This window comes from Chiloscyllium plagiosum, chromosome 27 (assembly GCF_004010195.1).
Source record: "Chiloscyllium plagiosum isolate BGI_BamShark_2017 chromosome 27, ASM401019v2, whole genome shotgun sequence".
In the NCBI taxonomy this organism is placed as follows: domain Eukaryota; kingdom Metazoa; phylum Chordata; class Chondrichthyes; order Orectolobiformes; family Hemiscylliidae; genus Chiloscyllium; species Chiloscyllium plagiosum.
The window spans coordinates 42,474,210-42,501,503 of NC_057736.1; the positions used below are offsets into that span (position 1 = coordinate 42,474,210).

Here is a 27,294-nt window from a genome sequence, read left to right on the forward strand (position 1 = left end):
GGAGATGTCAGGAAGAAGATTGCAGGTTAGGAAGGTGGTGCTGAGTTCGAGGGTTGGGACTGAGACAAGGTGGGGGGAGGGGAAATGAGGAAACAGGAGCCGTCGTGAAGAGCGCCTCATCTTCCACCTAGGAACCCTCCAACCACAAGGGATGGACTCAGATTCCTCATTTCCCTATCACCCTCACCTCCAGCAACACATTTTCAGTTTTTAATGACTTGGCCAAACGTCATTCTTCCACCAACATTAATAAAGCAGCACAACTGGTCAGCTACCCCCAGCTTGAGGATCTTGCTACGCAGCTCCTGGTCAGATTGGCAGCAGATTGAAACAAGATCCTCTCCAAGTGTCAACCGTATGGGTGGTGGCAGGTCAGAGTCACTGAAAGGAAGACTTGCTGGATTGACTGTGCCTGGCCTATTCTCTCACTGTCACAGAACAAGGGCACAAGCTACTGCTGACATTTACAATGTACTGTTTAGAAGAAAATGTAGGGAAAATTAAAATCCTTCACAGAAGGAACTGTGGGAAGGCTGATGGCAAATGTCATGAATTTTGAATCCATTGAAATGATTAGGTGAGAAAAAGGATTCTTATCTGGAAAGATAAATCTCGATAAGTTAGTGGATGGGGTTGAAAAACATTAAAAAGGGAACTGAACCCCTCTCTCGCAATTAGGCCAAAATACAAAGAGGCTTCAGTTGGATGTAGCCTGGGACAGACCGCATTCAAATCTGGGAGTCTCGCTAAACAGGTCCTGAATTCATCAGAATGATGCTGGTTCATAAAAGTTCAACTGTGAGGACCCATTGTTTAGATACGGACCATATAACTTTGCAAATATAAGTAAGGGGTGTGATCTGACTGCAAGTCTCAAATGGTAAAAGGATTTGATAGGATGGATAAAGTGAATCTCCTCTCTCTGCTGAGGGAATACATGGCAAGGCAGGATAATCGCCATATTGAAATTAGGCCATTCAGGAGGAGAGCAATTAATGAGTTGAAGTGAGACAGTCTGCAATCCTAGTGGGAAATTGAGCACTTTTCAGGAATTTAGATCACCTACAGAGAATATTTATTATTTATGTTGTCTTCTACACATTCTCCTACAACATCAGAAGCTGTGGGTCCTGCTGGTTATGTGTAATGTAAACAATTGCACGATCATACACACACATCCCAGTCATCGAACCAGCACGAGGTATGAACATAACATGTTTCCAGCTATGAGATGTTGCACAGTGGGTTAAATAAATCTGCAATGGGTGCAGCTCTGAGATTAAACTTGTGGCACAGACAGCTGTAACACTTCTTGCAGTGGGAGACAGTCTGCAGCACCCAACTCTGCTCTCTCACTCTCAGGATGAACCTGTCGCTGGCATCTCTATCAGTTCATGGATCATGGTATTTAGTGTAGCCCCGGGCTGAGGCCAAGTCTTGTCTCGGAAACTGAGCAGTGGGTTGGCCAGTGCCTACATCTTGCCGTTCATCTTCCTGTGGGAGCAGATTGCAGCCCAGAGTCTGCACAGCATTCCACCCCTAACACAGAAAGACATCCTTTAGTGAGTGTGGAGACAGATCCTGTCCTATATAAGTACACAGTGCTCTCTACATGCATTGCTGCATATGAACCCATACACATACATATACGCCCAAAGCATTTTGGAAGCAGGGCACTGACCATTAGACACTTCTTTCTGGTATTAACTGGGGAAATGCCCCATCACACATTTCCAATGTAGTGCCATCTACCTTCACCATCCCGGGTAAAGTGGGCAACAGCACTAATGCCACTGACCACTTTCCATCAACAGTGTTGCGTAAGGCTATTTCAGGCAGCTCAAACCTCTGCTCAATGACTAAAGTTAAATAGCAAAGGTTCATCAGTTCGTCCAATCTCCTGGAACCTCTTATAACCACAGAACATTTTGAAAATAAAGCCATTATTCTGACCACCTCTTATCCAAGATAATGTATACATGTATTATCAAATTGAGATGCGTCTGACTTATCCTGCGAGCAATTTCAAATTCTGAAATGTAATGATTATTACAATTAGGGAGTAAGTAAGTATCACTTATTCCGGCTTTCTCTCACAATGCACATTGCTAATCTCCAATCACTGTCACTTTTTGCCTGTCAAAAATTCTGAATCCCATCTTAATTAGTACATGTGATGATGGCTTGATTTTAAATTACCATTCAATAATATCAGCTTCCAGCCATTTAATTCGTTAATGACACTTAAAATGAATAAATCAGTGTCTTTGAACTAGCAAAGAAAGGTACTTATGTCTCCAATTGTAACTTAAGATGATACTGGCCATCCTGTATCTTAAATCCTTTCCTAAATCTTATGGTCTTATCCAGGGTTAGGGGTAGAAGGCAGGAGAATGGGGATGAGAAACAAACCAGCCAGGATTGAATGGGGGAGCATACCCGATGGGCTAAAGGGTCTAATTCTACTACTCTATCTGATGGTATTATGGCCATGTTATATTGTGCAGTACGCAATGCCAGCACATCATATTTACACATATTCTCCCACAATATGCAGCGTGATGGTACTGTGGCTTGAAGAGGTGTATTTTATTCTGGTTATTTTTGAAGAGAGGTTTTAAGGCCCAGCTGGAAAGCGGAACTGCTAGAGTAAATTACAGGCCTTGGGATTTTCTTTTAACAATTGGACCAATAGAAGCAACCTGAATGGATGTGGTCAAACTCCCACAGATCCAGGAGTTTTAGTTTAGCTTTCTGCAGTTGCTGTTGGGTGTTGAATATGTAGAAGCGATTTACTTTCTCCTCTCAGCTTCAGCCAAAATCTGAGGGGGTTCTCTTCCTAGTCCATTGGAGTTGCATGTGAGACAATCTGTTTTCATAATTTGCCTTTTGCCAAGAGTGAGTTTACAGGATGCTACTGTAACAGTTGAACAGTTAATACTTACTGTATCTATTGTTCTGTTAAGTCTTCTAATAGAGTTCAGTTACTTCAGTTCTTTCTTTCTTTCAGTATACCTTAATTATAGGGCGTCACAATGGTTCAGTCGTTAGCACTGCTGCCTAACAGCACCAGGGACCTGGAGTTGAATTCTAGCCTCAGGTGACTATCTGTGTGGAGTTTGAACAATCTCCCTGTATCTGTGCGGGTTTCCTCCCATAGTCCAAAAAGATGTGCAGGTCAGGTGAACTGGTCATTCTAAATTGCCCGTAGTGTTCAAGGATGTGCAGGTTAGGTGCATTAGTCAGGGGTAAATCTAGAGTAATAGGATAGGGGAATGGGTCTGGGTGGGTTACTCTTTGGAGGATCAGTGTGGACTTGTTGGGCCAAAAGGCCTATTTCCACACAGTAGGGATTCTATAGTGGATCAATACAGTGTGTGTTTGCTTTAAGTCCAGTAGTTTGAACAATCAAATTGCATCTGGAATGCAACACCTTACATTTACCTATAAAATCAGATAAAGTGAGAGCCTAAACTATCTTCTGATAGGTTTGGTCTAGTCCATAGTAGCAATGTGGGCTGGTTTCTGGATATGGACACCATTGGAAAGGTCAGCAATTTTTATCTGTTTGCAGAGAATCTGCTGGTGTGCGCCTCCCTCTTGAACTACTGCAGTTCCTATGGTGTTGGTGCTCCACTCAGTGTACCTCAGGCTGCTGATCCAGTCTCAATGATAACACAGCGATATGCGTCTAAATCATGGTGTGCAATTAATTTCAGCACTTAATTGATGGTTGGCAGAAGGCTAATAGAACAGCAACTGCCTTGGTTAGACTAACCGTCTCTTCGCAGATGGGTAATATTTGTGCCACACAAGTGCCAGACAATGCCCAACAAGGGAGAAACCAATCCTCCCATCTTGACATTCAATCACTTTACCATTGCTCAATCCCCCGCCATCAATATCCCTGGGGACTACCAGAATTTCACCATATAACCACTGTGGCTACAGGAGTAAGTCATACTGCGGTGAGTAACCCACCTCCTGACTCACCCACTATCCACAAGGTACAAGTGTGAGGGAATACTCCCCACTTGCCTGGATGGGGGCAGCTCCAACAACACTCAAGAAGCTCGACACCATCCAAGAAAAATGATAGTGGGCGGCACGGTGGCACAGTGGTTAGCACTGCTGCCTCACAGCGCCTGAGACCCGGGTTCAATTCCCGCCTCAGGCGACTGACTGTGTGGAGTTTGCACGTTCTCCCCGTGTCTGCGTGGGTTTCCTCCGGGTGCTCCGGTTTCCTCCCACAGTCCAAAGATGTGCAGGGTCAGGTGAATTGGCCATGCTAAATTACCCGTAGTGTTAGGTAAGGGGTAAATGTAGGGGTATGGGTGGGTTTCGCTTCGGCGGGTCGGTGTGGACTTGTTGGGCCGAAGGGCCTGTTTCCACACTGTAATGTAATCTAATGTAATCTAAAAAACTGCCCACTTAATTTATTTCCACTACTTTCAAAACTCTCCTTCAACCACCAATGCACAAACGTAGCAATCTATACCAAGTACAAGATACTTAATGCTAACAAATTGCATATCAAGTCTCCTTTAACAACACTTTACAAACCTGTGACCACCACCATTTAGAAGCACAATGCATGAGAAACCTACCACCTACAAGTTCACTTCCAAGCTACTTACCATCCTGACCTGGAGATATGTCACTGTCCCTTTAGTGACACGAGGTCAAAATCCTGGAATCCCTCCCTCATGGCATTGTGGGTCTACCTACAATATATGGACTGAAGCAGTTGAAGAAGACAGCTCAACACCATCTTTCTTTTTGCCCTCCTGGAGAGGTTTCCCATGGGAGCTATTTGAAAAAGCAAAGAATTCTCCTTGTATCCTGTCCCAATATTTATCCCCTTAAAAAAACAGATTATTTGGCCAATCGGACATCACCTATTTATGGGAGTTTGTTCAGTGCTGCTGCATTTCCTACATTACTGCAGTGAGTATACTTCTTTCTATCATTGAGAAGTGCCTTTGGCCATCCTAACATCACAGAAGCAGCTATATAAATGCAGGTTTTTCTTCAATGACAGTTCATGAAATAAGAAATAGAAACAACAGCAGGTCCCTTAAACCTGCTCCACTATTTAATAGATACGTGGCACATCTGATTGTGGTCTGAACACCATTTTCCTGCTTGCCACTCCTCATAGTGTTTGACGTTTTTCAATATTAAAAATCTATCTAACTCAGCCTGGAATATATTCAATGATTCAGCCTCCCCTGCTGTCGGACAAGCGAATTCCTGAGGTAAACAATTCCTGTGGTGAAGAAATTCATCCTTATCTGCAGCTTAAATGGGAGACAACTCCTGAAACTGTTACCCCCACAGGAGGAAACATCTTGCCAGCATCTACCCAGTTAAAACACCTCAGGATCCTGACAATGCTTTGATAAAATTGCCTCTCATTCTTCTATGCTCCTGAAAGAATAACAGAAAATGCACGCACACTTAGCGCATGTGCATGCACACTCTCTCTCTCTTGGCATTTACTCATTTCATATATATATGCACATGAGAACAACAAACACATCAATAAACAGTCACATAAAAGTTCTTTGAACTGACAAATCCAAACATTCAGCGAACTTGCTGACACAAGAATACAAACAGACTTGCCCAGCAATCTCCTCAGCATGTAAAGCAGTGAAACTCAGACAACAAAAGGCAAGGAATGACCACATCATGCAGTACAGCAATGTTTAATCAAAACCCACGCACATTGTTTGGGGAGCGGCCAGCCATGCCATTACGCAACCTCTGTGAAAATTTCAGAAGCTCGGCTGTTCCAATTAAAGGGACCAATGGGAAGTTGACAGGGAAAGGAGGTAAATCCAGTGTAAGTGGGACCATATTCCCAAGTAAACAATGCAAACATATCGACATGATTAGAACTCATATTACACCACCCCTCATAATAGTTCTTGCGAAGCATGGGGACAATTACATGGGATTAATGGATTGTGTTTGTTTGTTTGGAATGGATTGTGCGCACTTGCATCGGAACTAAATCCTCGGAATGTCTCTCATTTCCCCGAGCCTGACTCTGCATGTGGCTTCTCCCTTTCCAAGGACACAACGACAGGTTGGAACTCAGGGGAAGAAAGGAGTGACTTATGGAATGGTATGGTGTGGGTTGTGGATAGTTGCTCTTCCTGTCGGGTCACTGTGCAGCTTCACCAAGATTGGAGCTGGCAGAGGTCTCCGTATGGTGAGGTACTGAGCCACGACAGATGAGAAAGTTCCCAGAGCCGGTTCCCCGACTGTGTGAATTGAACTGATCTCATCAAGAACAGCTGCGATGTCTAATTGATATCCTTGGGCTAAGGAGGAGGAACATTAACCAGTTTTCCTACTCCTGATAAAAACACGCATGTGAAGGCTGCCTAAGGCTCTCCTTCTCATGATTAAACACTCCCCGTCAAGATTCACACTTGTTAAAAGAATGACACCAGGGTAAGATACTGAATACAGACTGAATAGCTTCAGAAACAGAGGCAGTGGGAATAAAAAATGAACCGCAAATATACCTAGAGAATGGAGTGGGCATTGAATATAACAATGTGCACCAGCTTACTGCTTGTGTGTGTGCATTAGGCAAGTGGTATATGTGCAGTTGTAGAGTACACTAGGCAGGGAGTGGCTATTTGACTTTGAAACGGTATCGGCTCCAATTCTGAGTAGGCTTGACTCAGGTAATGCTAGGATCAACCTTGTGCCAGGCCCAAAGGATGCCCGTGTGTGGCAGAGGGCAGAGGGGCCAGGTGCCAATGGACTTCAGTCACAGCCAGCTCCTTGCGAACAGAACTGGAGAAAACATTTGGGGCAAATTTAAAAAAAGGTCTCAATCTTTCAAAAACCATTTCTTACAATGAAGGGCAGGGAAGAGTTCGTTTTCAGCCATTGAGCAATGAAGATTGTCCTCAGTGAGGCCTGCAGCCAGTGTGAAGCCTGCCTCAGGGGCTCCTGGGAAAAATGGACAATCTCTGTCTTTCCTAGCCCCTCTAACTCTGGAACTTGGGGAGATTCTGAGACTGATTTTATCTGTTTCAGCTCCTGATTGAAAAGGTTACCCTCTAGCAGGCTGACAAATCAAAGCTCTCCTTGTCCAAAATGTTCAAACATTGTTGGACCTCTGACACAAAGAGGGAAAATTCTCTTCTTCAGCTCAGGTTATGCCACTCATGTGGTAAACTGCAGCCTCTAGTGGAGTAAAGTCAAACAAGCTTCAGTTTTGGTTAAAAGTTGGGATGCATTCGGGAAAGAGGCAAATTGAGTCTGAGAACTCAGTATGTCAGGCAGAGTACAAAAGTAAATTACTGCAAAAGCTGGACAACTGAAAAATAAATAAATAAGCTGAAGGTGCTCAGGTCAGGTAACATCTGTGGAGAAAAGAAGAGTTGACATTGCAGGTCGAGATGAGCTATCGCGAATTAAAAGCCATTGACCCAAAACCTTTAGCTCACCTTCTCTCTGCAGACACTACCTGACCTGCTGAGCACTTTCACTGCCTCTTGTCCTTGACACTTTGAGCAGTGCTCTCAATCAATGCTAGTGCATCACACTAGCATTGAGCTGCTCCAGCTAACACTCTGTACCTGAGTGTTAAATTTGACTTCCACACTAGTGCAAACCAGGCAATAGCCAATCCACAGTGTTTTCCGTTTCGTGTGATTTTCTCTCTCTGATCACATCAGTGGGGTTGATGTGACATGAGTGTCTGACTCATTATCACCTGTTCCGCACTAACAGGGAAAATCAGTTTCAAACCCGTGATTTCCTTTGTGCTCATAATGCCGAGGGAGGAGTCCATGATATACAATCAAAAGAAATAATGTACATTTACATAACATCTTTCACATCCTTGGGATGTCTCAAAGTGATTTACAGACAGTTGATTGTTACATAAGTGACTCTTCCCCGCTGTTATCTGACTTATGAACGGACCCCCTCATATATTAGAGTTGATCTTTCTCTGTACCTTCTCTGTAGCTATAAGACTACATTCTGTATTCTGTTCTATTACCCTAAAGTACTTATATAAGGTATGATTTGCCTGGATAGCACGCAAAACAATACATTTCACTGTGTCTCGGTACATGCGACAATACGAAATCAAATCAAATCAAGCAGTTAGCCCCTATGTGTTAACTGAATATAAAGGTAGTTTTGAGGGGGGCTATATGTCTCTAAGTCTTTAGCCTTCTGTGGTAAGTCCAATGTAGCAAAACAATAATGTGCCTTCAGTCTCAACTCTAGCCTGAGGGCTCATAATGGACTCTTGCATCTCAGATGTAGCTAGTTATTAAATACTATGTAATAAACCAGCTCAGTTTATTAAGACTGAGCTTTTCTTCTGCCAAAGACTTTGTGTGGACATCTCAGGTGGTGCTGGCCACACATAAGGGTTACTTTTGGAAATATAATCTGGGAAACATGATACCCAAGACATACATACCGAGATTCCACAAATACTAACAGGAAAATCAGCAGCTAATCAGCCTTTAGTGAGGTTAGTTAAGAATAACAGCTAGAACAATAGTTTTAATGCCACCATGGAATCTTTGATAGAAATCTGAATAACTGGGGTGCCAGTGTAATGCCTCCTTTGACTGTGTAGCACTGGGGTGTGACCCTGTAGAGATTACAGTGCTGCATGAATCCACAAGCTTCTGACTCAGGCACAAGGTTGTCATCATGGTGCCACTGTTCAGCAGGAACGTGAATGCTGTTTACAATTCAACCTGAAATTTAGAAATAACAACTGAACACCAAATCCAGCCACAGCTCTTACCTGATCTGGGCGTATTTCAAATCATCTCTTGTGGCATCAGTCAGAAGATCTTGCAGTGTGTACCCATTGGCCACAATCTGTAACATGAACGTGAGACAGCACTAGAGTCACCATGAAACATATATCTCTGACCATGGAGCCCCTTGTCCTTCCTTCTCTCTCCTGATAACTTGGTGCTGTTTCATGAGCTCCAGCATCCTCTGATAACTTCTGCCAAGTAGACCATCTCCAAGTAGTAAGTGAAGCAGGCAGTACCATTGGTTATTTAATGTTAGGCGTTCCACCCAACCCGGAACCTGCAGCTGTGACAAACACTGAGCTTCCAGTTACCCGCCACTTCAACACACTACTCTATTCCCTGGCCAACAGCTCTGTCTCAGGCTTGCTGCAGTGATCCAGTGAAGCTCAGCTCAAGCTGGAAGAATAGCATCTAATTTTCTGCTTGGGAACTCTACAGCCTTCTGGACTCAATATTGAGTTCAACAGTTTTAGGGTTTGAGGCACCTTCTCCCTTGCCCTAAGCCCAACTCTCACACACTAGGCCTTGTTATCACATGGTCTGCTGTTACACACAACCCACTGGAGATCAAAGTTGAAACTTTATTGCTGGAACAGCACAGCAGGTCAGGAATTCCTGAAGAAGGGCCTGTGCCCGAAACGTCGAATCTCCTGTTCCCTGGATGCTGCCTGACCTGCTGTGCTGTTCCAGCAATAAAGTTTCAACTTGTTATCACATGGTCTGCTGTTAGACACAACCCATTGTTAGTCGCTAGCAGTGTCCATGTGCATCATTCTTCAAAGGTGACTGTTATCCACTTCTCTGTCTGTCCAACTATTACTCTCTCTCTTTGGGCTCTTCCTCCACCTATCATTTACTCCTTACACCCTGCCCCATCCTTTCCTATGCATAAACCTTTTCCTAGCTACCATCAATTCTGGAGAAGGGTCACTGGATCTGAAATGTTAACTCTGCTTTCTCTCCACAGATGCTGCCATCTGAGCTTTTCCAGCAGTCTCGGTCTTTGTTTCTGGAACCTGCACACATCGGAGTTGTTGGTGAGGCGAGTTTTGCTCTAACTAGGTAAGTGGAGAAACTCAACAGTGACCCTGACTGGAAACAGCTTACTCAGACCAAGCAGTGAACTCAGTCTGTGTGGCTCAGTATCTCACTGCTGTAGCTGGTCTGGTGACTGCAAGAGCAAATCGGACGAGACAAGATCAGATCAGATCTATCATCAACTCGCAACAACTCTCTCGCTGCAGTTGGATAAATAGGGGCAGCTTCCAGTAACCTCCCTACCTGAGCCACACCGACCTCATAAGACCCAGAGGAATCCCACCTCCTGCAAGGAGACAGATTTTCTGAGGGAGGCACATTCAGCTTGTTGGGTTTTAGAACAAGAAGTGGTAGTTTTAAGATAAGGGCTGGCAGATTTAAAACAGAAATGAGGAGAAATTATTTCTCTCAAAGGATTGTGGATCTACGGAATTCACAACTCCTGTGTGTGGTAGATGTTGGCACACTGAGTAAATTTAAGGAGCAAATAGACAAGTTTTTAATTAGTAACAGGTTGGGGAGTGGGCAGGAAGGATGAGATGAGATCAGCCGTGATCCCATTAAGTAGTGGTGCAGACTCCATTTTGTGAGTCATGTTACAAGCAGCAAAGGGGAGAAGGTCATAACAAATGGTAAACCTTCAGCATGGGCAGGAATTGGGGCAAAACATTTCCTTCAGGTTAGTGGATGTGAAAACTCGATTGCGATCTGGGTTAGGGTTAAATTCTGTTCCTGGATACTGTGAGCACAAACACAGAGAGCTCCTGTTGGAGCACATCCAATTCCTCAGTATCAACTCAATGATCTATTGCCCGAGACAACCTATACGCCACTGAGATCTCCAGAACGATGATTCTGAAGCTCAGTTACTCCTCTATTCTGTGGAGAGAAATCCAAGGAACACACAGAAGGTTAAAGGATTGGGAAGATGAGAGAGTATTCCAGGAAATCAAGGGGCTGAATTGCCTATAGCTGCTCCTAGTTCTTATCTAACTGAGATCAAGCTGGCACTTTGCTGATGTATGCCTCAGCATTTTTTTTTTCTTCTTTCTCTTTCTCCTCACAAACCCCACACTATCACCAAACAGCGGTACTGCTTATTTTCCTCAACACCCATGTAGCGTGTGTGCAGATGTAGGACACAGTGAAGATGCCTCAGCATTTTATTGGACACTGCTGGGCTGGAGCTGCCCTCATCAGTGGAAAAAAAACTCCTTCTTCAAGTGGGATCATGAGCATTGAAATGAAATCCAAAGTCTGTTAAAACCACAACAATTTACTTTGTCTGCAAATATCTTTGATGCAAACACTGTTGATTTGTCCGATAGATCAGTAACGCTGCAGAGAGCTGCCTAAGGGCCAGGGAGTACTGATAGGACTCAACATTGGCATTATACACATCATCAGTTAAACAGCGTATGTTTGAGAATTCCAGTGTCTGCTCACAGACTACTCTCAATTCCCCCAGGCTCCAGTCAAAAAGCAGAGCTTTACAGGATTTTATTATCGTGATAAGTACTTGTCATCTGGAAGCCAGGGAATGAGCATCTGTGAGTGGCTTCAGGCTGTGACTGTACCGTCGAACCCATCATCTATCAGTGTTTGCAATCAGAGAGCACCCAACAAGGACTGGTCCAAACGAAACCCAGTGCAGCTGGTCACTGATGCATCTAACTGCTGAGCACGGAAATGTAGATGTACACTCAGGAACTTATAATTGAAAATGCTGTTGACTTAACCGATGAGCTGAAAATGTGTTGCTGGAAAAGCACAGCAGGTCAGGCAGCATCCAAGGAACAGGAGAATCGACGTTTCTGGCATTGGCCTAACCAGGGTCAGTAAAGTGCAAAGGAAGGAAGGAGAGGTAACCAGTTCAGGGTGGAGCCATGACACTGCTAACGGAAAGTCCTGAAGAAGGGCTCATGCCCGAAACGTCGATTCTCCTGCTCCTTGGATGCTGCCTGACCTGCTGCGCTTTTCCAGCAACACATTTTCAGTTCTGATCTCCAGTATCTGCAGTCCTCACTTTCTCCTCGAAGATTTAACCGATGACCCAGGATATACAGAGGTTTTCAAATGGCCTTACCTGATAGGACTGGCTGAAGGGCCATCAGCTAACTCGAGGTATTATAAAGTGAGAACAAAAAATGCTGGACACACTCAGGTCTGGCAGCACAGAGGGGATATTTCAGCTTGATGACTTTCCGTTAGCAGTGTCATGGCTCCACCCTGAACTGGTTGCCTCTCCCTCCTTCCTTTGCACTTTACTGATCCTGGTTAGGCCAATTCCCAAACCGCTCACTGCCTCTTCTAGCCCCAGCATTCTGTGCCTCATCACCTTTTCATACACGTGCTCCTAATCGGCAACACTGTGGATTTAAAGTTGTCATCGTTCAATTGTTCCACAGTCTGACCCATCCCTCTGCCCGGGAATACTGCACTGCTTCAATTCTGGCCTCTTGCATGTCTCTGATTTTAATCACTCCACTGCGGCTCCTTGGGCCTAAACAATGGAACTCCCTCCCTACCCCTGCATGCTCCTCTGCCTCACTCTCTTTTGGGACCCTCCTTAAAGCCCACACCTTTACCCAAGATTTTGGTAATCTCTCCTAGTGCTAATTTCTTTGTCTTGGTGTCCAAGTACCTTGGATTATTTTACTTTGTTAAAAGCATTACGTAAATCCAAGATTATTCCAATCATTATTCATTATATACACTCACAGGTCACTTGCAGGCAACTCAGAGAAAGGGTGGAGCCTCTGGCACTCTGTAACATCTAAAACCATCTCTCAATTTAAATACTTCTCTGTATAACACTCTACAGAAACCTCGGTAGCTCTTACCTGGTCAATTGTTCGTTGATCAACTTGAGTTGTTACCAGCCACCGTGTAAGTTCCTCGGTTTCAGAGTCTGCAGTAGTTGATCGGAAGTTGCAAAGAGCGGCTGAGTAGACATCTGGTCAAGAACATCAAAAGAAAATGTTAATAAGCAGTTTGTGCCAAATTCTGTGTTCACATTTCAGAGAGGGGCCTGATCTTCAACCAAGATGAAAACAAGGAGAATCAGGAAGCTCATACTTTCCTAATCGATCTCCAAACAACCTCTCTCTCAACCTACAGCTGGCTGAACCCATTTATTTCAAAGATGTTTCACATCGTCTACCCTATGAGCTAATTAAAAAAAACTCACAGAGATTTCCTTTCCCATTCCTCAGCTCATCATTCCTTGGTTTTGGGCCATTCTCTTCATCTGGATCAATCAGTCACCCACAAATCTGACAAACTTTAATGGTGTTGACTCAATGGCTCCTCTGGCCCAAAGAGGACATGTTTAATGTCCTTCGCTTCTCCTTCTAACTTACATTCCAATATCTGGAATCCCAGACCCTCCCCCAGTTTCCCACAGCAACTGAAGGGTAGTAATATCCTTTCTGGGATGTACTTGTCAACAGTGATCCAGGTCATAAAGCGAGAATATTCAAGGCAGAAAGAAATATGTCTATAAATTGGTGTTCAGACCCATCCAGTGCACGGTCACACTGTATTTGGATGTTTCAGATACACAGTTGTACACTCCACCTCTTTTCTCAACACAGATCACACTAAGCCTCCTTCCTGTGGATTAGGGGAAGCGATGGCCTATTGCTGGACTCTTAGTCCAGAGATCCAAGTCACGTCCTGGGGACCCGGGTTCAAATCCCACCGTGGCAGATGGTAGAATTTAAACCCAATAAAAAAAATCTGGAATTAAGAGTCTAATGATGACCATGAAGCCACTATCGATTGTAGGAAAAATCCATCCGGTTCACTAATGCCCTTTAGAGAAGGAAACTGCCATTCAGAGTGCCCTGCCTGCAACAGTAGTGGACTCCCAACATTAAGGATTCTTGATGAAGGGCTTTTGCCTGAAACGTCGATGTTCCTGCTCCTCGGATGCTGCCTGGCCTGCTGTGCTTTTCTAGCATCACTCCAAGCTTGACTCTAATCTCCGACATCTGCAGTACCCACTTCCTCCCCAACATTAAGGGCATTTGAATGGTCATTGGATAAACATATGGATGATAATAGAATAGTGTTGGTTAGATGAGCTTTAGATTAGTTTCACAGGTCAGTACAACATCGAGGGCCAAATGGCCTGTACTGTGCTGCAACGTTTTATGTTCTATCCTTACCCAGTCTGGCTTACATATGACTCCAGACCCACAGCAATGTGGTTGACTCTTAACTGGTCTCTGGGCAATTAGGGATGGGCAATAAATGCTGGCCCAGCCAGTGATGCCCACATCCTGTGAATGAATAAAAAATACGGACCATCCACCATCCTCCCAACTCTGCTTCATGACCACGGGCAGAGTGACAGCAGCAACCATGACTCTGTCCTTAATTATATCCAGTCGCTGGTGATGGGCTGAGCAGAGGCCCAAACATTTGCAGTGTTCAGTGCATTCCACCAAAACACATCAACGTGGTCTCTCACCCTCCTGCTATCGGAACAATGGTACTAAAGGGTGCAGAAAAGATTTATAAGAATGTTGCCAGGGTTGGAGGGTTTGAGCTGAATAAGCTGGGGCTATTTTCCCTGAAGCATCAAAGGCTTAGGGGTGACCTTATAGAGGTTTATAAAATCAAGAACTGAAACTAGCATCTCCCATTCTAAAAGATGAAAGATTTAATCTGAAATTGTTTAATGTATCACATCTCCATGACACTGGACTCCTTCGGTTATAAATTCTGTGAGCATGATCTTATTCACCACAACCGCCTGATGAAGACGCAGTGCTCCGAAAGCTAGTGCTTCCAAAGAAAGCTGTTTGGACTATAACCTGGTGTTGTGTGATTTTTAACTTTGTCCACACCAGTCCAACACCGGCTGCTCCAAGTCAAAATCATGAGGGGCATGGATAGGGTAAATAGATAAGGTCTTAACCACAGGGTGGGGGAGTCCAAAACTAAGGGGCATAGGTTTACAGTGAGAGGGGCAAGGTTTAAAATAAAAATGCCAGGCAACTTTTTCACGCAGAGGGTGGTGTGTGTACGGAGTGAGCTGCCAGAGGAAGTGGAGGAGGCTGGTACAATTACAACATTTAAAAGGTGAGGATGGGTGGGTACATGAATAGGAAGGGTTTAGAGGGATATGGACCAAATGTTGGCAAATGGGACTAGAGTAATTTAGATATCAGGTCGGCATGGACAAGATGGACCGAAGGGTCTGTTTCCGTGCTTTATGACTCTATGAATTTTTATTGGTGGTTAGAACAACATTTCTGTGGCGTTAGGAACACATGTACACTCCCCTCTCCCCCTACACCACTCCCACCCTCATTCGGTGGCCTAAACCCTATACTACAGTCGAGATCGGAATTAGCTGCACAGTCTGTGTCAATGTTGACATTCCAGAATCCATTCCAAAAGAAGGGCAAAGAGAGAAATGTGTGTGTGTGTGTGAAAGAGAGAGAGAGAGAGAAAGGGGGAGAGCAAGTGGGAGAGAAACAGAGAGAGAGAAAGGGAGAGATAGAAAAAAGGAGAGACAGAGAGAGAGAAAGAGCGAAAAAGGGAGAGATAAAGAGAGAGAAAAAGGAGAAAGAGAAAAAGGTGGGGGAGAGAGAGAAAGACTGTGTGAGAGAAAGAGAGACAGAGAAAGAGGGAAAGAGAGACAGAAAGGGGGGACAGAGAGCATGAGAGACAGCATGAGAGAGAGCGAGAGAACGCAAGAGAGAGAGCAAGAGAAAGAGAGCAAGAGAAAGAAAGAGCACAAGAAGGAGAGAGAGAAAGGAGGAGAGAGAGAAAGGGGAGACAGAGAGTGAGAGAAAGCGGGAGAGAGAGAAAGTATGAGAGAGTGAGAGAAAGCGAGAGAAACAGAGAGTTAGAGAGAACTAATGCATTTGTTTTTGTTTGAGGGAGTAATGGTGGCCAACACAATGGGAGATCTTGGCTCTTCTTCTTGCTTGTAATTTTCAATCTCTAGCTGAGCGACCTGCTCCCTCACTCCCTTTTGGAACATTTAAAATGCAAGAATCTACATCCCACCTTTCATCTCTCTTTGAAACCCATTTCTTTGGCACAGCATCCAGTAATGTCACATTTCAGTGAACGGCCTTGCAACGCAACTCTCTGAAAGGTGCTATACAAATCCAACAGGTTCACATAGTGTTGGACTTGACCCGACTTCTTGGAGACATCAGCGCTCTTGGCTGACCCTGATTACTTCCTTCTGGTGAGGGGGTGGATGGAGAGGGAGACCAGTAACATGTGCCACTGGAACAAGCTGCATCCAATTGCTAAGGGCACCATCCCAAGGTCTCATGCTGCAGTAGTAGTGTCCCTACCTCTGAGCCAGGAATCGGGTTCAAATCCCAACTGCTCCAGAGGTGTTCAATAAGATCTCTGAACAAGTCGATTGGCTAATACCAAATAGTTATATGGATGAAAAAGAAGGAAAAGAGATGGTCACTGGTGCGCCTAATCACCGGGTGTCACTACCAGCTTCAGAAACTGCTTTGAAATAGGAAAATGGAGGCAATGTGGTCAAACCAAAAGTATTCATGGAGAATTAGGTGACAGAAAACCATAGCTCCCTTCACACTCTGACAACAAGATTCATGTGCTTTCTGAGCATGGCTCAATATACAAGTCTTTCAACTTGAAGCATTTAAAAGGAATATGACTGAAAAGTACATTTCCACTTTGGAGTAAAGACAATTTTACACATTAGAGAAACTAAAGGTCAGTACTTCCCTCACCCTCTAAAGGCAACAACACTCTCACTTTCCGTTCCCAGACTGACTGACCTTCCAGGAAACATGGGATGCATGAAGTCACTAAATATTCACCACAAACTCTCTCCGGGTTGGTAGTCACCTCTGCAGCCCACATTACACAATATTTGCACTGAAGTGGGTTACAGGGAATTCCATGAAACAGATCAGTTACTCAGCAGTGAGCGTGCGCAGCAGCCTTACCCACTTGGCTCTCTGCCAAACTGGCACACACACAGTGATCTCACTCTCTCCATACAGCTGCAGTCATGAAGTCTGCAGTTGGCACTGTGCCATCTCCCACCTTTTTTTAATGACGTTACTTCAAAGGAAAGTAGGGGAGAGTCTCACCAGCATTCCAGCTATTATCCCTCAATTAACAGGAGAGAGTGAGGACTGCAGATGCTGGAATACCAGAGTTGAAAAATGTGGTGCTGGAAAAACACAGCAGGCCAGGCAGCATCCGAGGTGCAGGAGAATCGACGTTTCGGGCATAAGAAGGGCTTATGCCTGAAACGTTGATTCTCCCTCAACTAACACCTTTGTAAACAGCCAATTGGGTCATTTGTGCTGTTTGATTGAACTCAAATTGGCTGATCCTACCCTCTAGCGTGGACAACACTTTGACAGAGAGAGAGAGAGGGCGAGAGAGAGAGAAAACAAAACTGTCTAGAGCCATCTGTAAGTGCTCGGTTTTAACAGTGGTTGATCTCAGACACAATCCCTTTCATGTTTTATCTCTCTCTTCCGTCTTAACCTGCCTCAGCAAATCCAAAAAGCTGAATATGTCACAACTTGACTATTGATAGGTACCTGGTGTTTTATAGGACAATGACAGACAGCAGAAAATTCTCTGACCTCGTTCTCCCTGCCTCATACGGCTGTCAGGCTTTATGTACCAAAATACAGAACCTCCCCACCCACCCAATAATAACTGTATTGGGAGATATGGCCAAGACACTCTGAAGAACCTACCTGCTCTACATTTAATAGAACTTCAGAATCCTTTACATCTACCCAAGAGATATATGGTTCCTTGGTTTAACCTGTCACCTGATCTCCAACTTCCTCAGAACCATACTACAGTTTCAGCAAGAATTATACTCTAGAATCAGCCACATCATTATAGAGATTTCCTGGGTGATGTTGAATTCTCTGGCAAAGAGGATGTTCAGTTCCAATATTTAGACTCTTCCGATATTTTGAACAACAAAATAGGTCCTACCTTCCTGATCTATCCCCAGCCCTGGCCCCACCCCTCACAGCAGTTTTCCACCCTGAGCCACAACACCCTGGGCTATCCCTGCAGCTAAATACAAAGCTGTCCCCCAGTCTTTGCACATGAGCAGTGAAACAAAATGATGATGATGACTGCTCATCACGTGGAGGGCACTGGCAACCATAGGTTGGTTCAGGAGTGACCACGGTCCATTCTCAATCATCCTCAGTCCATGCAATGCTTCCACAATAGTCTGTCCCCATCAACTGACCTGAGGATTCTGATCTCTTTCGTAGTGACTTCAGGCTGTGGTCTTTCTGGTGTAGGGTTAGTTGTAGAAGTTGCTGGAACTCCCTCTCTTTCTCTGCAAGGTCTTCCAGGAGGCTGAAAGATTAAAGATCCAGTAGATAATCAGAGGTTTTTTTTTGGTTAATTCTCCATCTTTTGTCTACTCATCCCAATGACAGGAGCAACGCAAGCACAGACCCAGAGGGAAATGAATTTCCTCACACAGGCCTCCCACAAAATTTAATCAGAAGTGCCTGCATTTATATAGAAACTGCCACATAGCGGAACAAGGTGGTTCACAAAAATATTATTGGACAAAAAAAATGTAATCGGGGCACAGAAGTGAGAACATGTGACCACAAATTTAAACAAATATGTAGTTTTGAACGAGCTGGCAAAAGGAGGCAAAGTAGAGAATAGACCGAAAGAGATGCAAGGAAGAAATTCACGAGTTGAGAGACTGGATAATTGTAGACACAGCTGCCTATTCTGAAGTGATAAACATCAGGGAAGTGCGAGAGGCCAGAACCTCAGCAATGCAGAGATCTCAAAGGGTTGTGAGGCTGCATGAGCTTACAGAGATCAGGAAGGATTGGAGGGATCTGCACACGTGGGTAGAATAGAAAATGATAATGAACATTGAAACTTTAAAAAGAAAATCTTGGCTTGGACTTCTGCCAGTTTTCAGTTCTATAAAATTTGGAATCTGAATAAACATAAACATTAGAAGTGTTTCAAGTGGAAATGTGAGAGTGGAGAGTTGAGTGGAGTTCATCTGAGACTGGGACTGAGATATCTGGTTGATTTGAACCAGAGTGCACAGGTAATCTTTGCTTGTTTCTGGTGCAGTGATAGTGGAGAGGAAGCTTTATAATATTATAAAATACCAACACTTTACAATTGTGGCTTTTACCACTCGGTACTGTCAATGAAATGGAACATTACAGAGCATTTAATCCACGTGAAGGTAATTACTTCTTTTGTCAAATGCATAGTTCTGAATTTAAAATAGCCAATATTACTAATCAAGAGACTCTGGTACATATCAATGCTGACACACTTAACAGCCACTGACATGAACACAGACATATCAGCAATGACTGACCAGTGTTCACATGATATAGAATTATTTTACGGAGTGTTTTCTCCTGAGCTTCTTCCAGCAGCTTCCTGGAGGCTAATCTTTTAATTCCCAGGGTAATCCGGGATGATTGCAACCCTCAATGCCTCAATGAAGGCATTATATGATCTTAACTAGACAAATGATACATCTTAATGTATCATCTAACAATCACTGCCCAGCTTTGTGTGTGAATCTTTGCATTACACGTTCATCAGTAAATCTTCCTGACTAAGAGGAGGTGGAATCAATAGAATGGGATGATCTTACAGTAACACCAATCAAAAATTGGGATCAATTATCCTCATAGGAATGTCCTCTCTGAGATCAATTATCCTCACAGGAATACCTCCCCCCACCACCTCCCCTCACGGGGAATGGCTACCAACATAGTTAACCCTCATTGCGTATGAGCATAATGCCATGAATAAGACAGATTCACAGGGAACCTGCCACACTTGATTGGGCTGGAACCACTGCTCTTCTTTAAATGACTTGTGGTCACATCGAATACTGGGCAGGCCACAGCTCAGACTTGCCACAGTAAATTCTGCGAGAGCCCATTAAATGTCTTGGGATGATGGCTGCTTGATTTCTTTCATGGCCACACATTTACTGCGACACAAATTCCCTTTCCCATAAGCAATTCCTGCATGGCTCACTCTGAATGATACTAGTACCTTTGGGAGGTTAAATGGTGAGGACAAGTTGTTTAAACACAGTGTGCATTCTCCTGAGTTCAGGAGATTAAGGAGTGATCTGAATGAGGTTTTCAACAGGATAAATAGAGAGGAACTATTTTGTCTGTTGGGGACATCAAGAACCAGGTAACATCATCCGAAAATTAGAGCCAGCCCATTCAAGAGTGAAATCAGGAAGGGTATAAAATGTGGAAATAATAAACTCTCTCCCACCCGCCCAAAATAGACTGAGGTTACTACAGGTCAACTGGAGTCTCCAAGACTGAGATGGATGCATTTCTGTTGAGGACAAGATCATGAGATTTTGACCAGAGGTGAGTACATGCAGCTGAGGTGAGATCAGCCTTGCTCTGCCTCAGCTGTTGACACTCCTGCCTCTAATACACAAGGTCCTGGATTGAAGCTGCACTCTGGAACTTTAGCAGAAAATAATGAGGTCGACGTTCCACTGCAGTACAGAGGGACTGCTGCACTGTCCAAGTGCCATCTCTGTATGATATGATCAACTAAACCTGCAGCTGCTTCCTGGATATAAAAGACCTTGTGGCACTACATGAAACTGGGGTGGGGGGGGGGGGTCATCCTCATGTCTTGGCTAAAATTTGTCCCTCATACAAGAACAGTGTATGTAAGTGGTCATTAACCCTGGCATTTGTGTGCAAGTTCAACTGCTGTTTCCTACTGCAGAAACTTGACCACATTTCAAAAAGTAATTCATTAGTTGCAGAGCACTGAGACATCCACTGGTCATGAAAAGCATTACATAAATGCAAGGCAGTTTTTTTTTCCATGTTTGGTCTAATTGAATGGCAAATTGGGCGGGGCTCAGAAAACAAAGGGCCCACCCAGCTCTGCTCCCAAATTACTAAAACAACAAGTTATTGTGGTATACCTTTAAGTGATGTACCAAACTGTTGTCTATCACTATTCACCACATGATATGATGTATATCCCTGTGTAATCTGCATTCAGACCAGAAGAGCAGTCCTACAAGTCAGATGTGTTCTGCGTAGTCTCTAAGTGATCATTGTGTATATAATCTTTTTTGGGTGCAGGGTTCAAATTACTATTCATTTGATGGAATTTAGGTTCGATTAATAAACTCTGGAGCTAACCTCAGCGATGATTACCACAAGTGTTGTAAAAATCTATCTGGTTCTGTAGGGAAGGAAATCTGCCAGCCTTACTCTGTCTGGCCTACGTGCGACTTCAGAAATCTGGCAGCATCTGAAATGGCCTCGCACACCTTTCAGTTTGGAGGCAATGTTAAGAAATGCTGGCTTTGCCAGGAACACCTACGCTTCATCAGAGAAATAAAATTCTTCAAATAAAGAATGTACATTATTGTCCTACCAATCCTTGTTGCATGATTAGCACATTTGCACTGAATAAAAGAATGCAACAGATTTAAACATTAGAAAGGTATCTCAAGGAGTTTTTGCAGCATGTTACTATCCAGCTGGTTGTTTTGTTCACCCACAGTGACTCCTCTCCATACCGGTTTGATTCTGCCCTCAGTTGGCTGAGCTGCACAATGAGGGGGCAGGTGTTTTGCTGGGAATCATGGGACATGGAGCGACTGAGCGTGCTCACACCCGAGGTTCCAGCTCCATCCATCTGCAGCTCCAGAACTTCCCGTTCCCTCACGTCGGACTCACTCCCGCTCCACTTCCCCGGAACATTGTCTGTGCAGTGCTCATCTGCCTCTTGATCAAAGGAGCGCTGAATCTGGTGCTTTGATTCTGAGGGAGAAAATCCAAGTCAGATTCTTTTGTCTAGTGACTTTACCATTGGCCCCACCGCCCCACCCATCCTTCAACTTCTCCCCCATTTCACCTCAAGTTGCTGATTCATTCTGAGTGTTTCTTATCCATGGGTACCTTTGGCCATCTCTCATACAACCCCTTAGGACACTAAACATCAGCATCAGTGTTGATCCCATCGAACTATACCTACTTTTAAGTACAATCTCACCAACCACCTCCAAGATTCTTTCCCTGTACTGTTTTGCCTCTCTTGGGAGATTGCATGAACATGGGCTCTTTTTAATTCTTTCATTGGATGTGGGCATTGCTGTTAAGGTCAACATTTATTTCCCATCCCTTTCATATGAACGGCTTGTTCGACCACTTAAGAGGGCAGTTGAGAGTCAAACACATTGCTGTGAGTCAGGAGTCACATGTGGGCCAGACCAGGTATGGATAGCAGATAGCCTTCCGTGAAGGGACCAGATCACCAATAACAATTGGTGATATTTTAATGGCCATCGTTACTGAGACTAGCTTTGAATTCCACATTTGTTAATTGCAAATTTGAACCCATGCCCCCAAAGCATTAGCCCGGGCCTCTGGATTACTGTGGGAGGGCTTATGCCCGAAACGTTGATTCTCCTGCTCCTCGGATGCTGCCTGACCTGCTGTGCTTTTCCAGCACCACCTCTTTGAATCTGCTCTCCAGCATCTGCAGTCCCCACTTTCTCCTCTGGGTTACTAGTCCAGTGATACCACCACTGCACTACCATCTCTCCAGCCATGAGGATTCTCACGTTACATGTCCCTAATGAAAAATTATTCTGGTTCAACAGATTGAATTTATTTTCTCTGATCATGCTGTTTATCCAGGCTGTAATGACCCGCTGGACTAAGGTGTTATCTAGTGCATTGGGTGCTGACTCTCTGTATGTCTTTTACAGAGAGCAAGACCAGTTCCTGACTTGGATGTTATATCATAGAGAAAGCAAGAGCCTTCAGTGAGTACATACTCAAGCGCTGGAATTTCCTGGTTTTGGAGATTGGAGAGACTTAGAGAGGTTTTTTAGATCCTTATTGACTCTGGGTTACTTTAAGATGATGTTGTGTTTTTCCCTGTAGATTCCATGATACAGCGAGTGAGTAGGTAATAGTTGGTATGTAGTGACCAGTCATTATGTTTCAGCTGATAGCAGCGTGGGTTAAGTGTGAGGGACCAGCTTATCCCCAAAATGTATACAACATTAGTGTGCTCAGAGGTACAGCACTGCATATGGTGCTGGTCACTGCATTAGGGGAAGGATCTGAGGAGGATTTCACAGGATGTTGCCAGCAATGAAGAATTCCAGCTCTGGATAAGAAATGGAAAGGCTGGGATTGTTTCCCTTAGACAGAGTAGGCTAAAGGGAGATTTAATTGCTTTGTATAAAATTACCGTGGCCCTAGATGAGACAGGTTAGGGAAAACCTGTTTTATTCTGAGCTTGTGCTGTACAGTTCTATGAAACACTGTCCTTCTGTGGCTCACTGTGCTGCAATAGGCCAGGTAAACACAACCAGCAGAAAATTAGATTAAATAATGGATCAACAGAGGTACATAGAAACACAGAATCTCTACAGTGTGGAAACAGGCGATTCGGCCCAACAAGTCCACATCGACCCACCAAAGAGTAAGCTAACCAGACCCATTCCCCCTACTCTATTACTCCACATTTACCCCTGACCTACACATCCCTGAATACTATAGGCAACTTAGCATGGCCAATTCATCTAACCCGTAAATCTTTGGATTGTGGGAGGAAACCGGAGCACCAGGTGGAGACCCACGCAGATATGAAGAGAATGTGCAAACTCCACACAGACTGTTGCCTGAGGCTGGAATCAAACTCAGGTCCCTGGTGCTGTGAGGCAGCAGTGCTAACCACTGAGCTACCGTGTCACCCATATAAGGGACTATTTCAGAAGACACTAAATATATCTCAGAAAGTGCAGACTGTGATTAATCAGTGATTAACTAAAAAGTTAAGGATAAAATTAAACTTAACAGGCAGAGCATACTGAGACAGGTGGCAGGTCAGAAGAGTAAAGAATGACTAAAAGATTAATGAGGGATGGGTAAATCAGAGTACAATAGAATGCTAGTTACAAATCTAGTAACAAATAGTAAGGGTTTCTATACATGTACAAACAAGGAAAGAGTTAATAAAGTGCAATTTTTCCTATAGAATGTGAGTCTAAGGATTAACAATGGAAAATGAGAAGAAGGCAGATGAATTTGTGTTGGACTTTACTGTACAGGATACAACAAACATCCTAGAAATAGCTGTACCTCAGGAAATGGAAAGGAAGGAGGAACTCAGGAAAATTAGATCAGCTATGATCTTAATGAAGGGTGGAGCAGGCTTGAGGGAATAAATAACTCATGTCTGCTCCTAAATTATGTGTTCGTAAGTAGAAACTTCAGAGTGCTTCAGTGCAGAGGGATCTGGGTGTCCTTGTGCATGAGTAACTGGAAGCTATAGTGCAGGTAATAAAGAGAGCAATTGGAATTTGGGCATTTCTTGCTAAAGGAATATAAAAGTGGACAAGTGTTATGCAATCATACAAAGCATTGGTATGACTGCATCTGGAGTACCAAGGACAGTTTTAGTCCTCTTACTTAAGGGATGCAACTGTACTGGAGGCAGTTCAGAGAAGGTTCAGTAGATTAATTCCAGGTTTGTGCTTTGAGGAGAGGTTGAGCAGTTCAGGTCTATACTTGCTAGGGTTTAGGAGGATGAGATGACATTTAATTGAGGTTTGTACGATACTAAAGTAGAGTGACAAAGCAGCTCCACATGGACGTTACCTCTTATGGGGCAATTGAGAACGAGAGGCCTTAGTTTTAAAACAAGGGGTGGCGCATTGATGAAGAGGAGTTAATTCTTTCAAAGGGTTGTGAACCTATGGCAATTCAACACATTAGACTGCAGTGGATGCTGGAACACAATAAATTTGAGAAGGTCACAGACAGATTTTTAATTAGTAATGGGTTGAAGGGTTATGGAGGGGAAACAGGAAATTGGAGTTGAGGATGAGATGAGATCAGCCGCGACTGTATCAAATGACGGAACAGCCTCAAGGGGCTGAATTGCCTAGTCCTACTCCTCGTTCTGATGTTCTTACGTACTCCCACCGGGTCAGGTGGATTCAAGTCTCCACTGCTCCTGCAATTCAAGGTAGTTTTTGTTTGAACAGGAGGCTGCTTTCCAAACCAGAGAGAGGCTCTCCACTCTTCTGCAGAGAAGGGGTGATGTCTAATGTGATGATTCTCCTACAATGTGGTAATGTCAAAATAAGTTCCACCTACAAGTGTAGTGATTGGCAAGAAACAGTCCCTTCCAATGGACTCACCCACAACCACGTACCTGGAATGAGGATACTGAAGGCTACCTGCATGGCCTTGCGAATGATGTTGTCCAGGGCAAACATCCAATGAGGTTTAATCTGGTTACGACGAAGGAGTTTTATCACCTAGGAAGAAAATCCCTATTAAGAAGGAAAGATGTCATCCACGAGGTAAGCTGCAAAGTTCCCATCGATATCACATGGTTAATACTTTGACCCAGAGATATTCAACTTTGACGTCCCAAATTCCAACCTCTATCAATCCGTTGACTGTACTTTAACCACACCATGTCCTGACTGACCCTGTGCTTGCTGATCCACTTTGACCTCTCGTCTAGCAACACCCGAACTTTTAAATTCTCATCCTTGCTTGCAATTCACTGTATGGTCTTGACCCTCCCTATTGCTTCTCGCTGGGTTTTCCAGCAATGAAAGTGCTCTATTAATGCAAATTGTTGTTGTTGTAGACCCTGCTCTTCCTCTTATCTGCCCTCCTGTCTTTTTCACAATTTTTCCCTGAACATCGTTGTTACCTTCCCCCATTATCTGGAAGACAGTCTGTATGGGTCACTCTAAAGTCAGCACACGGATATGTGTTACATAACACAGCAACCACAGACACTCCCCATCACAATTCACCACAATGTGGGAGCTCCTCAGTGATGGCTCATTGTCAATTAGCTAATCACAACTGAGTAAACACGTACTGGGAGTGGCTGTGGAGTGATCAAACCTCAGAAACTTTCACTCAGTTTGGAATCTCTTGTATGGCCCAGGGTAAGGTTAGCTAATGCAGAGCCGACCAAGAGTGAAAGGTAGGGCATCTCCTGGTTATTCAGTCCCTATTACAGATCTATGCCAGTGATTAAACAGCCTCAGGGTTCCATGCAAAGTTCCCCAGTGCCCCAGTCCCATGGATCCACAATCTTATGGGGTATAACACTTAAGGGGTCCCATTCCCACAGGAACACACTCTCATATGGCCCCAGTCCTGTGGATCCACACTCTCTCTGTGTCCCTTTCTCATGGGGTACCAGTCTCACAGTGGACCCAGTCTCTCAGAAGCCTGCATCTCACAGCACTTCCACATTCAAAGGGCCCATTCATGCAGAGGCCAAGTCCCACAAAGGGCCCAGTCCCACAAAAGGCCCCGTCCCCATGGGCTCATCCCAAATGGACCCAGTCCCACATGGGCCCAGTCCCTCACAGACCCCGTCCCACAAAGGGCCCCATCCCACATGGGCCCAACTGCGCAAGGTCCCTGCTATCACAATACTTAAGCATTTGTTCACCGACCTACTGACAATTTACTTTGAAATGAAGTTGGCATGGGGGAGTCGGGCGAACTGCCTACCTCAAGTTTAACAGTGAAAAGCCCCTTCCCCCTCCATGTGACTGAGTTCACACTCACAGCATCTTGGAAGCTGAAGATGATGATCTGGATTTCGTTGAGCACTGCTTTGTCAAAGTGTAGCTTTGTCTGCAGGTTCAACAAGACCTTGACAATCAGCTTATGGTCTGGAGTTCGAATGTAGTCCTTCAGACAGGTGACGAGTTGCCGGGTGTGTTCAGAAGTTAACCTGGAGTCAGGATTCTGTTTTGAAAGAAGGAAGAAATTAGAACACATGCATAACACAGGAATGGCCAGGCAGCTCAGACATTACTCATCCCGGAAGGAAGAGCTGACACATGACCATCTCCTACTCCACTGTTCCCGTCAGTGGGCTGCAGGCTCGGGACCATCTTCCTTTCTCCCCTCTGAAGGGAAATGATCAGCCTCACCACATTACCGCTCCAGATAAAAACCTAATGTGCATTTATCTAGCACCGAGCAATGTCCTAAAGAGCTTCACAGCCAACTGAAGAGTCATAGAATTCCTACAGTGTGGTAACAGGCCATTCGACCCAACAAGTCCACACTGACCCACCAAAGAGTAACCCACTCAGACCCATTCCCCTACCCTATTATGTGATATTTACCCCTGATTAATGCACCTAACCTACACATCCCTGAACACCACGGGCAATTTAGCATGGCCAATTCACCTAACCTACACATCTATGGATTGTGGGAGGAAACCCACACAGTCACAGGGAGAATGTGTAAACTCCACACAGACAGTTGTCTGAGGCCAGAATTGAATCCAGGTCCCTGGCACTGTGAGGCAGCAGTGCTGACCATTGAGCCACCGTGCTGCCCTGAAATGTAATCACTGT

At 44.4% G+C, this 27,294-nt stretch overlaps 1 protein-coding gene across 2 annotated transcripts in view; it reads right to left on the reverse strand.

The window, feature by feature from the left end:
- Positions 1-359: 359 nt before the first annotated feature.
- LOC122563748 (mitogen-activated protein kinase kinase kinase 5-like) overlaps positions 360-27,294 on the reverse strand; it is a 167,369-nt gene continuing 140,434 nt past the window's right edge. For both annotated transcript variants that reach the window (XM_043717937.1, XM_043717935.1), the window contains 7 exons: positions 26,489-26,671; positions 25,098-25,203; positions 21,442-21,685; positions 18,106-18,218; positions 12,704-12,816; positions 8,804-8,880; positions 360-1,539 (listed from right to left, as the gene is read on the reverse strand). In XM_043717937.1, the coding sequence (XP_043573872.1) occupies positions 1,473-1,539; positions 8,804-8,880; positions 12,704-12,816; positions 18,106-18,218; positions 21,442-21,685; positions 25,098-25,203; positions 26,489-26,671 (903 nt within the window). In that variant the 3' untranslated portion in view covers positions 360-1,472. The remainder of the gene's footprint in view (positions 1,540-8,803; positions 8,881-12,703; positions 12,817-18,105; positions 18,219-21,441; positions 21,686-25,097; positions 25,204-26,488; positions 26,672-27,294) is intronic.